Below are 17,786 nucleotides of genomic sequence, written 5' to 3' on the forward strand. Positions count from 1 at the left end.
GCTCAGAGCCTGGAGCCTGCTTCAAAGTCTGTGTCTCCCTCTCTCTCTGTCCCTGCCTTGCTCTCTCTCTCTCTCTCTGAAAAGTAAAATAAACGTTAAAAAAAAACATAAAAAAATAAAAATAGATCATTTCCATCACCCTTAGAGTTCTTTTTTTTTTTTAATGTTTTATTTATTTTTGAGAGAGAGTGCATGAGTGGGAGAGAAGCAGAGAGAGAGGGGGACAGAGGGTCCAAAGCAGGCTGTGTGCTGACAGCAACGAGCCCCATGTGGGGCTTGAACTCACGAACCCATGAACCATGAGATCATGACCTGAGCCGAAGTCGACCCTCAACCAACTGATCCACCCAGGCGCCCCACCCCTAGAGTTCTTTTGTGCCCCGTTCAAGACAGTCCTTCTCAGCTAGAAGCATCCACTGATCTTTTACCACCATAAGTTAGTTTTGCTCTTCTACTTATTCTAGAATTTCATGTAAACGGAATCCCACAACATTTACAATGTTTATACTTGTCAGTGTGCTTTCATGCCCACATTGTCCCCTGTCGGAAGAAATGAGTGAACTAAGAGCGACAAGTGCTGACATCCCCATTTTTCAAGAGAGGAATTGGATCATAGAGATGAAGTAAACTAATATCGATTCAGTGTTCTTTCCTTTAAAATTGTTACTGTTGGGGCACCTGGCTGGCTTGGTCTCTTCATCTCAGGGTCATGAGTTCAAGCCCCACACCGGGCATGAAGCCTACTAAAAAAATACTAATGATTAAAAGAAAAGAAAATAATTACCGTTATTAGCAATTTTGAGACCTTGGAGAAAACTTAAAATATGTTCAATGTTCTTCATGTATTTTTTGTACATTTAAATACGTTTTATTAGCTTAAAACACAAAAAGAGATTCTTTATCTCTTGTTCATAAAACTACAATGGGATATGTGAAGACTCACAAATTTAGAAAGTGTTGAGGACATTTTTCCTTAAATCTAACTCTAACTCCAGTGGCTAAACTTCAAAGTCTTTAGCTGGGAATGTTTTTATGAGTTTTTCTTCCATTTTCTTCCTAGGACTTCATTTTCCCATTCTTTTTTTTTTTTTTTTTTTTTTCAACGTTTATTTATTTTTGGGACAGAGAGAGACAGAGCATGAACGGGGGAGGGGCAGAGAGAGAGGGAGACACAGAATCGGAAACAGGCTCCAGGCTCTGAGCCATCAGCCCAGAGCCCGACGCGGGGCTCAAACTCACGGAGCGCGAGATCGTGACCTGGCCGAAGTCGGAGGCTTAACCGACTGTGCCACCCAGGTGCCCCTCATTTTCCCATTCTTAGATTGCATTACATCTTTGTCCTAGCCAATGTGTCAGTGTTTCTTACTGAGGACTTTTTTTTTTTTTTTAATATTTACTTACTTTTTGGGAGAGTGCAGTGGGGGAGGGGCAGAGAGAGGGGGACAGAGGATCTGAAGCTGGCTCTGCTCTGACAGGCTGACAGCAGTGAGCCAGAGGTGGAGCTCAAACTCAACGAACTGTGTGATTGGGACCTGAGCAAAAGTCAACCAACAGAGCCACCCAGGTGCCCCCTTACCAAGGACTTCTTTATAATTCTTTTAGAAAACATAAAACTACTCCATTTCAGGCTTTGTTACTCAGTTTCTTTGCTTTAAGCCTGGTGGCAGGGGAAAGCAGGAGTGTGGGTAGGATTTTTTTTTTTTTTTTTAAGTAAAATTACTAGGGACTCGTCCTGGAATTATGGGATCAAAGTCATAACTTTGCAAGTGTGGGAAGGTAGATTTAAGGTGAGCACAGCATCTGTGGCTCCTCAGAGACAGAACCAGTCTTTCCAGGTGTACCCCTCTTTAATTTTGACTTTCCCTCCCCTTGAGGCATTCCTTAGCCTGTAAATGCTGAAAATGAGGGGTATCCCAGCCCAGAATGCTGTCTCCTTAGCAAAAGTGACTCATCACACTGGCCAGAGCAGTTTCCAAACCAAAAATTCCCTCCAATTAATTGTTTTTTAAAGTGCGTCCTGCCACTTCCAAAGATGGAATCCAAACCCTACGCTTTTTCTTGCCTGAATTGGCTGCCTGTTTTCAGTTGTGGCTCATGTGTGCAATCAGATCACACAAGGTCTTTAACCCCTTTGGCCTCCATTAGTAGGGACACAGCATATGGTGATAGCTGAGCGGTGCCAGGGAAAGCACCAGCCTTTCCTGGGGCATCTGCAAGTCTGGTCCTTTTGACCAAACTGTAGGGTTTTCTCCATTGCTTCAGAAAGAATGAAAAATCTTTTGCACTGACATCTAAGAGGCAACTGCAGAGAAAGGACACAGGAGATAACCACCCTTAGCAGATCAACCAGGTGTAATTGATCTTCCACAGTGAAAGGAGGTTTCTAAAATCTGTGCTCTGGGTGGCTTTGCAAAAGCGTTTTCACTTCTCCCTACCACCCCTTCCTCCTTCACTTTATTTTCCTATATGTGAAACAACTTCAGAGGGATACAGTTTCTGCATCATCAGTCCCCTTGGGCCCTCTGCAGAGGGATATGCGAAATAGACACTGCAGAGAAAAGAAGCAGCCAGCACCCGGGCTGGGTAGCAGTTTAAGTTGTGAGTAGTTGCTTAGCACCTGTAAAAGGAAGGGTGTCATCAAAGCTCAGCATTATAGGGGTGACAGCAGCTGTAGGGGTCTAATTAGCTGACCCTGTGGCTCTGTTGCTTTTTTTAATCCCCCAAAAGAGAAGCTTCTTACCCTTTCTTCCACCTGAGTGGTTGCATACAGCACAGATCTGTCCCCAGGAGGTTGTGTTCTGGGAATTGAGGGGGCCCCCAGATGTTTTGTGCCTGCAGATAAAGGGAAAGCCCCCGACAGCCTCCTCTGTTGGAGAAGGAAGAATTTCTGGGCAGCGCAGACATTAGACATCTAAGGTAGTTTTTGCTTTTTGTTCACTTTGATTTCCTTCTGGATTTAGCAATGGAGGGGTTTATATGTTACTGTGATTCTTTCGGTCTATAATTTTTAGCCCCTTTTGCTTTCATTGATCCCTCTTCTTAGACTAAACTTGGAGAAATGGGGTACTTCTGTTTTGGATACCACTGCTAGTTGTGTTCATGCTTGTGACTCCTGAAGCCATACAGCCCTTTGTTGTGTGGCAGACATCCCATGATCTTGTTTACCTGCTCATTTTCAACACTCCAAAAGAAACCCCTGTAGGTTGGTGCGATTTCTCTGAGAAAATGGCTTCATGTGTGCTCAAAAGAAAATTATTTTCAGTGTAAGTAAACTCCTGTAGGAAACAAATGCTAAATAGTTACATAACCGAGCTGTCAGAGAGCAAGCTGAGGCTCCTGGGGATGTTCCTTGGCCCCTTTTCGTTTCTTTTAACAACTGTCAACTCAGACTCAACACTGGCCATGTGCAGAACCCTGGGCCGGGTGTGAGGAAGGAGGATGGATGGACCCATGGACCGGGCTGACCTGGTGGATCCGTCCATAGCCCTGACTGCTGCTGCCACAGCCTGCAAGCTAGAGTCCCCCTGTGGGTCTGCCATCATCAGACGCCACGGTCTCTTCTGCTTTTTCCTGCACCTCCTACAGGAAAGTGCCACCATCCCTTTTTATCCCCAAAGGAAAGTAGAGTTGTCGTTTTCCTCTTTGTACTGTTTTGTCAGCGAAGCCTTTATTCCTTTATTCTGACGGGATCCACAAAGGATGTAAGGCAGCCCTGAGACAGCACATGCTTGTTTTCCTTTGATTAGTGAGACGAGATCTATGGGTGTCTCAGTTGGGGAACGGTCTCATTGCCATCCTGCCATGAATACAAGCTTAGTCTGGAGAATTCAGTTGGGCTGAAGAGGAGCTATGTCAGCTTTGTTTCCAGAGACTTTTGAACTGATCCTGACCTCTCACATCCATCCCACCATTAACCTCCATCTTGCCCCGCGTAGTAACGCATTGAAAGAAGATGTTAATGGATTCTGTGTTGTTGTTTTCTAAGTGTATTTATTTTTATTTTTGAGAGAGAAAGAGCATGAGCAGGGGAGGGGCAGAGAGAGAGGGAGAGGGAGAATCCCAAGCAGGCTCCGCACCAGTCAGTGCAGAGGCCCACCACAGGACTCCATCCCACAAACCATGAGATTATGACCTGAACCGAAGTCAAGAGTCAGATGTTTAACTGAGCCAGCCAGGTGCCCTTATGTTTTTATTTGTAATGAATTTATTAAATGTTTTTTTGATTTCAAGTTTTTATTTAAATTCTAATTAGTTAACATGTAGTATGATATTCGTTTCAGGAGTAGGATTTAGTGATTCATCACTTACATATAACACCCAGTGTTCATCACAAGCGCCCTCGATGGGTTCTATGTTTAAGTCTCTTCCATGGAGGCAACAAAAGGGACAATGTGAGTGAGTTTTTTCCATTCAAATTCGTATTTTTTTGGTTGTGTGGTTTTCTGTACCATGTGAGATTACAGGTAGGACTGAACAGTTGTACTTGAAGGTCTTATCGTGTTTGGACCAAGTCCTTAGCCCCTGTCAGGGCTCCGTCCTCCCTTTCAGGTAGGGGAAACAACTCCTTCATTGATAGAATACAGCTGCTGAGCTCAGGCAGCCCTGAGATCGTCTCTCAGTTTAGCCATTTACAAGCCATGTTTGGGCAAGTTACTTAACAACCCTGAGCCTCAGTTTCCTCATCTGTAAAATAGGGTTAAAAACCAGTTATCTTATTGGTAGGATTAAATGAGATGATATGTGTAAAACCCTTGTCTGTGATAGGGGCTCTGTAAATGGATGCTTCTAAACGTTAGAACCACCTCAAGAACCTCTGCCATGTATCCAGGGTGCTTGGCCCCTGTGTAGCATCTTTAATCTTCATCTGTTCATCAAGGTGAACTATTGTAGGTACATAGTAGATACTCAGAAAATGTTGAATGAACAAGGGTGCCTTGGTATTTTGTCCTGTTGCCTTAGAACAGCACTTCACACTGTGACAAAAGTCATTGGGAGATGTCCTGACAGATGCTTTGAGGAAACTGGCCAGTTAGATTTGAGGAATGCTGGAGAGTCTACAGTATATGGATAGATTCTAGCCCTCTCTAGAGACGAATAGTGCATACCACTGTTAGAGAAGCTCGGAAAAGTTGGGGAGAGAAGAAATCTTCCCATCTTTTCAAATTTGGCATCTTCCAAGCTCATTTGACTATATGGGATCACAAGAGTACCTCCATGAGGCTGTGATGAGGCTTTAATGGGTTAATTTGTGTGAAGCACTTAGGACAGTGCTGGGTGGAGTGAGCACCACGAAGGGGTGGCTGTAACTAAGTGCTTTTTAATCTGTGGACTCGAGAGTACTTAGCCCTTCCCTTATTGATGGGTATTTGAGTTAATTTCCAACAGTGTATTGTTACAGACAGTGCTGCAGTAAAACCCCTGTATCTGTGTGTAGGTATTTCTGTGGGAGAGAGTTCTAGAAGCAGAACTGCTGGCGTGCCTAGGTGGCTCACTCTGTTGAGCGTCTGACTTCTCTACTCAGGTCATGATCTCACACTTCATGAATTTCAGCCCCATGTCGGTCTCTGTGCTGACAGCTCAGAGCCTGAAGCCTGCTTTGGATTCTGTGTCTCCCTCTCTCTCTGTCTCTCTCAAAAAATAAAAAAGTTAAAAAAAAAAAAAAAGTAGAACTGCTGGGTCAAAGGATATGCACATTCAGAAATTTGATAGTTCCCTCAGAATGACCTTCCAAAATCTGATCAGCCATTATCTAACAGCCCCTTTTCCCAGGAGAGAGATAAGAAGCTATCTTCCCACACCACATGTGTGCTGGATCCTTCCCTTCTCCTCCTATGCTCCGTAACTGAAAACAGAATGGACACAATGGAAAGTCACCCCTTTTTTTTGTCTTGCAGAGTCTGGCCACAGATAAGGGACCAAAATGACCGACTCAAAATATTTCACCACCACCAAGAAAGGTACTGTTTATTTCTTTGTGGGGTCTCTTCCTACCCTTTCTGTGCCCCACCCTTCTGCCTTCTCCCTGCTGGGGTGGGGCTTGCGGTAGGGGGTGGAGGCCTAGAAGCAATTGGTGGGGATTACCCAAGCATCTTTAACCTTGTGGATCCAGAAAATTGAAGTATTGATGGTGTAAGAAATTGACCACTTCTTTTAGACCTCAGGAAGGGAAGAGCATTAGCTCCAAGTGTAGGGGGGGGAACAAAGCCCTCGTTTGTTCCCCATGGTCTAACGTTCAATGTTTTTTGCTGGAGGAAAGAAAGCACACAATCCTATCAGTAACCCCACAGCGATTGTGTGTGTGTGTGTGTGTGTGTGTGTGTGGTCTTTATCCATGGGCACATGTTTTACGTGAAGTCAGAATTTATATCCTGTTTTTCATTTGACATTATCTTAACCATTTCCCCACAGTTCTAACGACTCAATGTTAAGTCTGCTGAGTTGCTGCACTGAAATTTGCTAAGCTAGTCTTATGTTGTAGGGTATTGTTTCTGCTTTCTGGAAAACAGGTGGTTGTAGTGGCTGACGAATGTGCTTTAACCCTGTAAGCTTCTTTCTGACTGGCCCTTCCTTCCTCCCTCCCTCCTTCCTTCCAAGTGAGATTGACACAGGCCTGCTGACCAGATGAAAAGAGTCTTGTCGCGACAGCTGAGACAGCTGAGCCAGGACCTGCAGCCTGCCCCTTACCAAGCACTTCAATTATTGGTCAGCCGGTTTTTACTGAGCCCCTTCCCTGTGCAGTGGAGGCGGCAAACTGGAGTCTCTGACCTGGCTTTGCTTGCAGTTAAGCAGCGAAGACAGTCTATTAAAAATAGTAATCACACTAAAGGGTGGTAGGTGTTATGACAAGGGCAGTACCCGGGGCTGTGGGAGGACCTTGGGTGGAGCTAGCTAGATAAGAAAGTGGAGGGGAGGGTAGCTCTTGCTCTGCCCAAGGAAAGCACATGGGCACAAGTTACCAGAGTGTGATGGAAGGTTGGAGAGGTGTGCAGGGCTGGAGGGGGTGAACCTATTGCTAAGTGTATTGGGGCATCAGTGGTGGGGTTTTTGTGGGTTTTCTTTTGAGGAGAATGTCTGCAGAGGGATGCCTGGGTCCCAATCAGACATCAGTGATGGTTTTAAGCAAGAGGAGGTGCAAGGCAGATTCTAATAAAGTTTTGAAGAGGGTGAAGATTGGGGCGAAGCAGGAAGACCAGTTACTAAAGCTCCCATGAGAGATAATAGTACCTGAGCCAGTGGGGTGGGGGTAGCATTGTGGGTAGAGAGAATTGGGTGCGTGGTATGTGACTGAGGAAGTAGGCTTGGTGACCGATTGGATTGGGGCCCATTAGAGGAAAGAGAGATTTCAGAAACAGGCAGATCCCAGGTTCATCTCAACAGTCTTCTTAGAACTGGGGTGATGCAGGCCTAGATCCATCAATTGACGGCCAGTTGTATTGAATCTGACCAAACACTTTAAGCAAAGCAGGGGCAGCCCTGCAGCAGGAGCCAGGGTCAGAGTCCTCGTGGTCTGTTGGATCCTGCAGCAGGGAGACGTGGCCCCCTCAGTCTCTTGAGGAGAAGGGCCTGTGTTCTTTCAGTCCTGTAGAATCAAGAGTCTGAACTGCAAGGTTTGCAGATTCCTCCTGGTTCTGTTGAGCAATATCCTCAGTGTGGCCTTGCCCTGGGCTGTGCTGGGCACTGTTCTTCATTAACTTTGTTTGCTGTCTGTCATCTTAAGTTCTTTCCTGAACACCACATCGTTCAGTCATGATAAAAACCTGCAAGTTTTTTTTTTCTCACCGTAAATCCATCTAGATCTCTGCTTTATTCCCACCTGGGACACTCCTACAAAAGAAGGATCTAAGCCAAAGGTCACATGGCAAGTTAATAATAAGAACAGTCTCCTTTCATGCAGGGCATTGAGTGCTGGCACTGAGATGAGCATTTTACTTCTGCGTGTTAAATGAGAGACTTCACCGTTCCAGTCAAAGTAGAGAGTGTACAGACAAGGAAGCCGGTTCAGAGAAGCAAAGGGATGTCCTTGGTTGGCCCGAGCATGTGGGCTTTGGAGCTGGCAGACCCGGTTTTGAATCTTGGCCCTATCTGCTACTAGCTGCATATTCGTGGGCAAGTTTCTGAACCTCTCACAGCCTCTAGGTGCTCATCTGCAAAATGGGAAATGCAGAGTTGTCATGAGGATGAAATGAGAAGTGGGGAAAAGTTAGTGTGGCACCTGACTTGAGGAGAGGCTCAGGAAATCCTGGCGGCTGCTGTTGTGAGGGCAGGAGGCCTGTCTCATTCCAAAGTCTGCCCTTGTAACCGTCAGTGGGGTTATCTGGGCCCTGAACAACCCTATTTCCTCATTTGTTTTTTCCAGATCATCAAGTTCTTAAGAACAGTGTATTACGTGCTCGAGCCCTTGTGAGGCAGCTGAATTCCTATTTTCAGAGCTGAACAACCACATGTGGCTCAGGAAGTGAAACCCTGAGTGCGCTGTTTTAACTGGAGGTTCAGGAAAACAGGAAAAGCCAAGTGTGGGAATCAAGCAAATCCTACGCTCTCGCTTCCAATTTTCAGTCCTCAGATTCCATCACACACTGCCTTGGGGGTTTGGGTGAGGGTGGCTGAGGAGCACTTTCCTCTGAACGTGTTTAACCGTCTGGCTGAGCAGGACCTGCCCTCACACTTTGTGTCAGAACCTTTGTAGCTTCCACAGCTGCCTCTGTTCAGTCTAGCACGACCTCCAAGCTTCCCTCTTGATGATTCCTCTCCTAAGAGTTGTCCTTCTCTGCTGCCTGTGTCACTGAGACCAAGGACCTAAACAATCTCATTGTTTTGGGATTGGAAGATTGGGAATGGCCCCCCGGCAGGGTGGGGTTGGATCACTCATGCGTCCCTCCTTTTTTAGGGGAGATCTTCGAGCTGAAGGCAGAGCTCAACAGTGACAAGAAGGAGAAGAAGAAGGAGGCGGTAAAGAAAGTGATTGCGTCCATGACCGTGGGCAAAGATGTCAGGTGTGCAGGCACAGGCCGGGCGGCAGCCGGAGGGGGGCTTCATAGCTTTGGTCTAATTCAGATCTCTCCTTGAGGGGATCTCCAGGGACCCGTGTCTCCCCTTGTTACAGCTCCCTTCCTGAACCTCCTTTCCAAACAGAAGGGCTTTGTTTACAGAAGTGTCCCGTGCTCAGATGCTGCTGGGGTCAGGCGGTAGTGGGGTAAGTGAAGTAGGCAAGGTCAAAAAGGCAGCAGGCAATGAAGTGGCTATGATGTGAACCCTGTCAGAAACTCCAGAGGATTGCTGCCAGCTGGGGAAAATGGAACCCAGTGTGGGCAGGTCTACTGGTTTTCTAAAAGGACAGGAAATCTGGATTTTTTTTATTTTAAATCTCGCTGTTTTCGATCGCTAGATGATGTTAAACAAACACATACACACTGCGGGTAAGCTCTGTCCCAGTAACATGCACCTGCAAGTGGGAATTGTTGAATTTGTCGCTGGTTTGCAGCCTCTACTTTGCATGTGGTTGCCAGAGCAGATCATATGTAGTATTGCTGCCTCTTCTTTGCTCCTGCGTTGTCCTTGCGTGGAATGTCCCTTTCTTCATTTCCGTTTACCGGCTTGTTTTTCTAACTCTTAAAAACCTGGTCAAGGTCTCCCTGTTGCCTTCCCTCGTCACCGCAGCCCACCGCCCTGAATGTGCAGCTCTTGCTCTGTGTTTTGTCACTAATTCTGTCCTTTTCTTACACGTACTTGTGTTTCCCTGCCCACCACGTCATAAAGGCCCCAAGGACAGGGACTGCATTTTGCAGCAACTTAATGCAGAGCACTTGATAGTATGCAGAACACCTTCAGATGCGTTTACCTAGCTGTTCCTTATAATTCCTGTATTGTAGGTAATGATGTATTCATGGCCAGGGAAACCACATAAAGAAGGGAGTGTGGTGACTTCCTGGCAATCACGTGGTTAATGACAGAACTAGGACTCATGCCCAGCCCTTCTGAAATCCAAATCCAGGGCGATTCCACCCATACCCTCTCCTCTGTGCCCTCATAGTACCCAGCTCCACGCCTCAGAGGCCTGGAGCAGCACATCCGGGTCCCGTGTCAGGATTGCACTGCTCCAGACTTCACGGATTGCCCTATCCCGTGGCCTCCTCAGCAAGGGACCTCCTGACAGGGCCGCAGAAGAAACAGTTCTGCAGGGAGACTTGCTGTAGAGAGAGTGGCAAAGGGATCAGGCATCTGCTGGAAAACTGGGCCTCCTTCCAAGTCAGATCCTTTCAGGACAAAGCCACTCTCCTTTAACTAGAACACCACTGTCACCTCCTCACAGAGGAAGCATCTTTGTTCTTCCATCTCAAGTAGACTTGTGCTCATGTGACATGCCTGTCAACTGTCCCTCTCCTCCACCCCCCTCTTGCTTCCTGGTTCTTCGCCTTCCGAGGTGATGCCTCAATTTCAGCACCAACTGGGCTATTTCCTATGGAGGCCCAGGAAGCTCACTTTGACCTCTTAAGTCTCTGTTACCACATTCTCGTGCATTAAGTTAGAAAACGGAGGCTATGATTCCAGAGACAGAAAATAGGCTTCTAACTAAGCATATTTCACATCTCTGGGGTGCTGGGTGGCTCAGTCGGTTAAATGTCCAACTCTTGACTTCGGCTCAGGTCATGACCTCACGGTTCTGTTTGTGAGTTGGAGCCCCGCATCTGTTGACAGCACAGAGCCTGGTTGGGATTCTGTCTCCCTCTCTCTCTGCCCCTCCCCTGCTTGCTCTCTCTCTCTCTCAAAATAAATAAGTTAAAAAAAACTTTTTTTAGGGATGCCTGGGTGGCTCAGTTGGTTAGCGTCCAACTTCAGGTCATGATCTCGTGGTCCATGGGTTCGAGCCCTGCTGACAGCTCAGAGCCTGGAGCCTGCTTCGGATTCTCTCTCTGTCTGTGTCTCTCTCTGTCTGTGTCTCTCTCTCTCTGTCTCTCTCTCTCTGTCTCTCTCTCTCAAAAATAACTAAACATTAAAAAAAAATTAAACATTTTTAAAAAGCATATTTTACATCTCTAAGGGCCTGTGGCTCTGGGACTGTGGGGTACCATGTTGGGAGGGGCTCCCCTCAGATTAATGGCAGTCACGAGCATGAGCTTTAGATCCAGACCTGGCTCCTCAGGCCAGCTGACATTTGTGAGCCTCAGTATTGTCTTCTGTAAAATGAGGATAAGAGCCTGGCTTCCCGGGGCTGTTAAATGAGACCATGTATATAAAGCCCATTCATGCTGGCTGATTTTTAGTGGGCACCTGAGCTGGCCCTTGTGGTCAAAGCAGCATGGTCCATCCCTGCTTCTAGAACCAACATTCTAATATAAGGGGCCATGTTAAGTATCAGGGAAGGAAAACAGTTGTTTTCAAGTAGTCAGTACTCTTGGATGGCAAGGACCAGACACCTAGAGTATATTGTCTTTCATTATCATAAAGGCCCTGTGTAATGGGGTTTTGTTTCACCTTTCCTGCAGGGCAGGTGAGGAAACTCAGACTTGGCGGGAGGCTGAAGGAATTTTCCCAACTCCATACAGCTAGCGTTAGAGCTGGGGTTGAGCCAAGTCTGATGGGCTACAGAGCTTGTATGTGAATGAACCCTGTGAAAAGAACAGAGGACTTTGCTTTTCAAATCAAGTTTTGGGTTCTGTTTCTACCAATACGTGTTCGTGGTAACAGAGCAGAGCTGATGTCCTCCCTTTTACTAGGAAGTCCTGTTATCTTTTTACTTCCCTCCTATCCACTGTCTCTGTGCCCTGCACCTCCCCATACACACTCCCCATTAGCTGTTTGAAAAATCTTCTTCCTTTCTCCAGCCTAACCCCACACTCACACCATTTTGACTTTCCAGTGCCCTCTTCCCCGATGTGGTGAACTGCATGCAGACAGACAACCTAGAGCTGAAGAAGCTGGTGTACCTGTATTTGATGAACTATGCCAAGAGTCAGCCCGACATGGCCATCATGGCTGTCAACACCTTTGTGAAGGTGAGTGGGAGCTTGGTGGGAGGAAGAGCAGAGGGCCTGGGTGCTCAGTGGTCCATCTGCCTTTTGTCTCTTGGGATAGGACACTACGGCCCTGAGCAAAAACACTCAGGCTCTTTTCTAGTCCCTCCAACTCCTAGCCTGAGGGCTGCCTAGTCCTCCAGCAGGGGGCTCCCACTCTCTCAGAAAATCAGTTGCTACAGACCCTGCTAACTCATTCCGTGTGAGGTGACCTAAAGCCTGTTGACCTCCATGTCTCCCTGAGATGCACCGTTGCCCTACATCCTTTGCCAGGGCAGGATTCAGCAAGCATCTGAGAGCTGTGTTCCCCTTCTAGACTTTGCCCTTTTCTGTGTTTTCCATCCTCCAGATTAAGGAGCAAACGAGAACTTGAAGTGTCAGTGCTGTGTACCTTTAGGACCTTCCTAGCTCCCCTCGCCCTGTCAGTGCTCAGATTCAGACACATGAGGGGTTCTGTGGGGTATGGTGCCAGATGGATGTGGGTTTGAATCATGGCTCGGCTCTGTGACTGGGCGAACTCCCAGTCTTCCTGGGAGCCTCAGCTGCTCCACCTGTAAAATGGGAACAGTATTGTGTGTCTGCTGTGAGAATCAGAGACAACATTGCACAGAGCCCCAGCACAGTATCTGACAAATGCTGGATGTCCCCACATGGCACTTACTTCTGGTGCTGTTGGCCACAGTTGGTGGGAGATCCCACAGCAGCACCTGATGTTGGTCAGTCTGCCCCTGCTCCCCTGGCCAATGGCTGATTCTCCTCAGGACTGTGAGGATCCCAATCCCTTAATCCGAGCCCTGGCCGTGCGGACCATGGGTTGTATCCGCGTTGACAAGATCACAGAGTACCTGTGTGAGCCACTCCGGAAGTGCCTGAAGGATGAGGACCCATATGTGCGCAAAACGGCGGCTGTGTGTGTAGCCAAGCTCCACGACATCAATGCCCAGCTGGTAGAGGACCAGGGCTTCCTGGACACCCTTAAAGACCTCATCTCTGACTCTAACCCCATGGTAAGCCGTTGCCATCCACCATGCCAGTTCTATTACCTACTGGGTTGCTTGGGAGCACCTTGGCTTGACCCTCCACCAGGTGCTCCCTGGGTCCTGGAAGTCAGAGCCTTGCTGGGTAGGCTAATTGTTCTCCTCCCTGCAGTGGTTTGGGAACCATCTTTGGAGTGAGCTAGACCTGAGTTGCCTTCTCTGTGGCCTTTCTAATATGAGCTATTGTGACCTTGGGCGGGCCGCCTAACCTTCCAGAGCCCTCTTTTTTTCGTCAGTAAGATGGATCTAATTCTCCGTGGCCGGCAGGAGTGCTGTGAGGCTTAACCTGTGAAGGTAATGTGCCTGGCACGGCCCAACACACAATGGGCATGCAACCAAGACTAGTGCCCTCCTTCCCCTTCCAGTCACTGTCACTGTCTTACCGACACCATCGGTGAGCTCTGAATGTGAAGTACTTTTCCTTTTCCCCACATCTTTGCAGGGTTGCAAAGGGTCACTCTTAAAGTAGCATAGCCTGGAGGACAGGGCACCAGGGTATGGCTGGGAGGGAGCTCCTCCTCACACATAGGATGGCAGCAGTTTGGAAGGCAGTTTGGCAGGCACTGTTTAAAGTGAAATGCACAGAGGTGCCTGGCTGGCTCAGTGGGAGGAGCGTATGACTTTTTTTTTTTTTTTTAATGTTTGTTTATTTTTGAGAGAGAGAGAGAGTGTGAGTGGGTGAGGGGCAGAGAGAGAAGGAGACACAGAATTTGAAGTAGACTCCAGGCTCTGAGCTGTCAGCACAGAGCCTAACACAGGTCTCAAACTCAACAGACTGCAAGATCATGACCTGAGCTAAAATTGGATGCTTAACCGACTGAGCCACCCTGGCGCCCCTAATGTTTTTTTGTTTTTGAGAGAGAGACAGAGACAGAGTGTGAGCAGGGGAGGGGCAGAAAGAGGGAGACACAGAATCTGAAGCAGGCTCCAGGCTCTGAGCTGACAGCACAGAGCCCAACTCAGGGCTTGATCTCACAGACCACGAGATCATGACCTGGGATGAAGTCAGACGCTTAACCAACTGAGCCACCCAGGTGCCCCAGGGAGCATGCAACTCTTGATCTCAGGGTTGTGAGTTTGAGCTCCATGTTGGGTGTAGAGATTACTTAAATAAACAAAACTTAAAAAAAAAAGTGAAATGCATAAACTCCTCAGCTCAGCCATCCCGCTCTGTCCTACAGAAACACTGATCACACATGGGTGCTGAGTGGCCAGTACAGGATTGGCCAGTAGAGCACCGTTTGTACAGGGAAGAGTTCAAAACCCTGCAGAACACACATAAAAACAGCTACTCTGGTAGAAATGGGTTGAGAGTCCAGTGCTTCACCTGGCAACCTCCCTGGACTCCAGCCCCCATCTGTTACCAGCAGACCTAAGGGGCTCTGTGGAATCTTCTAGCTCCGAGAAGCACCCTCAACAGCCCCTGAATTGATTTGCTATAGGTGGTGGACAGGGGCCGTGTGTTAGGTGGCTAGGAATGTTTTCTGTTGCCGGGCATTTGGAGCCCGATCTTTCCTTTGTTTCTTTTGTTTTGCCTCTTTTTTTTTTTTTTTTTTTTCACTGGTTGGGAGCACTTATGTTTGTTCTGGTTTACAGGGGAGTCTGTAGGGTGAGTGCTTGGAGGGGGTCTCAGTGCTGCAGACCCTGCCCATCGGGTCCTGTTCCTTTCAGGATATTCAACCACTGACCGGCCAGCATGATTAGCCCCAATGCCCTGTGGCCCGAGCAGCGCCCCCAGCCTCTGCCCCTTCCACCCTCTCAACCAGGTGGTGGCAAACGCAGTGGCTGCCCTGTCAGAGATTGCCGAGTCTCACCCCAGCAGCAACCTGCTTGACCTGAACCCGCAGTCCATTAATAAGCTACTGACAGCCCTGAATGAGTGCACCGAGTGGGGCCAGATCTTCATCCTGGACTGCCTGGCCAACTATACGCCCAAAGATGACCGAGAGGCCCAGAGGTGAGCAGGCTGCCCCTTGCTTGCCAGCCCAGCGGGACCTGGTCCTTGCAGGGCTCCAACCATGAGCTGGGCCTCAGACCTCTACTGGGCCCTTTGCCAGGGCTTTGCCCCACAGACCATCCTCAGACACATCTCAAGGGAGGCCAGAGCCAGGCAGTCAGCTCCCTGCTCAGCATGGTACAGACAGAACAGAAGCCAGTGCCTGATCTGGTTGCTGACAGAGACCCCGGTCACCTTGGGCTGAGTAAAGGAGGTGGATAGTACCAGAGTCTTCATTCACTGGATTCTTTCTGGGTGGCTGGGGCTCTGCTGAGCGCTTCCTATGCATTAGATGATCCTTAACGCACCTCTGTGGAAGCTGCCCCATCATTGTCCACATTTTACAGGTAAGGAAACACCGGCTTAGAAGGTGGAAGAAGTCATGCAGGTCACTCGCCTGGGTCACCCCTCACTTTTGGTCCTACCTAACATGATACCTTGCCCCTTTTGAATGCCCTTGTAGCGAGGGAAGGGAGGGACTTGAAAGTTACCCAGTATTTATTAACTACCATGCACCGTGCTTGGTGCTTTATGTGGTTTATCTCATGTAAGCCCTCAGCAACCCTGTGAAGTTGGCATCCTCACCTCCGTTTTCTAGATGAAGAAACAGACTCTGAGTGGTTTTAACCTGTTGGGGTCAGTTAGCAAGCACCAGAAGCAGGATCTCGATCTTCCTACAGAAAACATACTCCCTCAATAACTAAAAACAGGGTGTCTTCCTTGTCTGTCTCTCCTGTTTGTCCCCCTCCTTGGAATGGACCCCAGCATCTGTGAGCGGGTCACCCCCAGGCTCTCCCATGCCAACTCTGCTGTGGTGCTGTCTGCTGTGAAAGTGCTGATGAAGTTCATGGAGATGTTGTCCAAGGACCTGGACTACTATGGCACACTGCTCAAGAAGCTGGCCCCACCCCTGGTCACGCTGCTGTCGGCCGAGCCTGAGCTGCAGTACGTGGCCCTGCGCAACATCAACCTCATCGTACAGAAAAGGTACCTGGGCTGCCGCAAACGTGCAGCGTGCACTCAGGTTCGGGGGGCATCTCTTGACGGGATCGGGACCAAAGGGAAGCTGACCTGTCACCGTGCAGGAAGTCTTAATAGCTTAACCCAGAGTCTTAGCCACAGGCAGCTTTGTTCCTCAAGGGATATTTAGAAATGTCTGGAGACATTTTTGGTTGTCACACTTTGGGAGGTACTACTGACACCTAGTGGATGGAGGCCAAGGATGCTGCTCAGTGCCGTAGAGTGCACAGGACAGCCTCCACCCCCAGAGAACTCTCCATCCCAAAATGTCAGTAGTGCTGAGGGTGAGAAACCCTGGCTTCACCTAATCAGGTAGCAGGTGAGGTAAAGAGCAGCATGGAGCTTCTTAACCATACACAAGGGATAGCTCCATAGTCCATAGGACTAAAACAGGGTGTAAGATTCTATGTGGGGTGTGTGTGTGTGTGTGTGTGTGTGTGTGTGTGTGTGTGTGTGTATTTTCCCTGGGGACAGAGTCTATAGTTTTAGTCAAATTCTCTGAGGTTGGAGGACTCCAAAGTGGTGAAGTGCTATGGACTTTGCATCAGATTGGGGGCTGAGCAGGAGGGTGCGAAAGTCACTCAGAAGACCATTTCTGCTCACCCCATAGAACGATTACAGCTGTAAGCCACTGCTTCTAAAGGGAAGTGCCTGATACGCAGGGTGGGTGGAGCTGAAAAACAACTAGTGCGGTCTGAGGGGCTCAGAACAGGAGGGGTTCTCTGGAACAATCCAGAGAACAGAGTGAGGCTGGTCTCTGGAGTTCCCCCAGCCTTTTTAGTCAAATGGCTCTCTCAGCAACTAATTCATGAGCGTCCGTGCATTCCGGCAGCCCCCTTGCTGGAAGCAGGGCTATGTGGAGAACAAGGGCCTCTTGTAGGCATTCTTTCTTGGAAGATAGCACATCTGCCTGTCCTTGAAGCATCATTCTGGTTCTTAGGACACTCTTGGGGGCCTAGAGATAGCAGTGGAATCGTGACAGTTGTGAAGGTTTGGGAGGTAAATTTGGGAACACTTTTTGAGTGCCTACACAGAGCCCTAAGACTGGGGATTCATTTGTAGTTGCGGTGTGGGATTTAGTGAGGTGTAGCGACCTGTATACCCCGATCAGCATGAAGGGCTCCCTGTGCTATATTTAACATGGCAAATCTCTTAAGAAGTTGACTGTGTTGCCCAGGCACCACCTGGCCCAGTCCCAACATGGTTGGGCGGCTTTTGCCAAGTCCTGATTGCAGAAATCATGTCTTCCTGTCCCCCAGCTTAGGATCCTGTTTCCCCCGCTAGGCATGACAAAGCCTCCTTACTTTGCCAGCACCTCCCCGCAGTTGTACAGCAGCACTGAGTACTACCTGGGTAGGGTCCCTCCTTCCTGTCTGCTGTGTCTTCTCTCCTGCTTTTTTCTTCCTTCCTTCTGTTCTGGAAAGGGCATAGGAGTGGGGGGTAGTGACTCTCGCTTCTGCCCTTACTAGCATTAGGTATGTGACCTGGTGCAAGCCCCTCCACCTTTCAGGTTTCCTCATCTAAGAAAAACGAGGTGCATGGCACCAGTTGAGGGAGGGGCAGTGACACTGGTGACAGCTCCTGCATAGCAAGTGCCTTTTTGGAGGCAGGTGTCGATCATGCTGGATGCTTCCCATCTACCTCTCACCCTGTAGGTGTCTTTCGGGGTCCCCAGGACCGACCTCATGTTCAGAGATTCACTAGAAGGACTCACGGGAGTCA

General features: G+C 48.5%; 1 protein-coding gene across 5 annotated transcripts in view; it reads left to right on the plus strand.

The window, feature by feature from the left end:
- AP1B1 (adaptor related protein complex 1 subunit beta 1) overlaps positions 1-17,786 on the plus strand; it is an 85,084-nt gene that overhangs the window by 43,489 nt on the left and 23,809 nt on the right. For all 5 annotated transcript variants that reach the window (XM_047827097.1, XM_047827096.1, XM_047827098.1 and 2 more), the window contains exons 2-7: positions 5,895-5,957; positions 8,888-8,993; positions 11,858-11,993; positions 12,773-13,018; positions 14,815-15,005; positions 15,810-16,031. In XM_047827097.1, the coding sequence (XP_047683053.1) occupies positions 5,921-5,957; positions 8,888-8,993; positions 11,858-11,993; positions 12,773-13,018; positions 14,815-15,005; positions 15,810-16,031 (938 nt within the window). In that variant the 5' untranslated portion in view covers positions 5,895-5,920. The remainder of the gene's footprint in view (positions 1-5,894; positions 5,958-8,887; positions 8,994-11,857; positions 11,994-12,772; positions 13,019-14,814; positions 15,006-15,809; positions 16,032-17,786) is intronic.

This window comes from Prionailurus viverrinus, chromosome D3 (genome assembly GCF_022837055.1).
Source record: "Prionailurus viverrinus isolate Anna chromosome D3, UM_Priviv_1.0, whole genome shotgun sequence".
Lineage (NCBI taxonomy): Eukaryota > Metazoa > Chordata > Mammalia > Carnivora > Felidae > Prionailurus > Prionailurus viverrinus.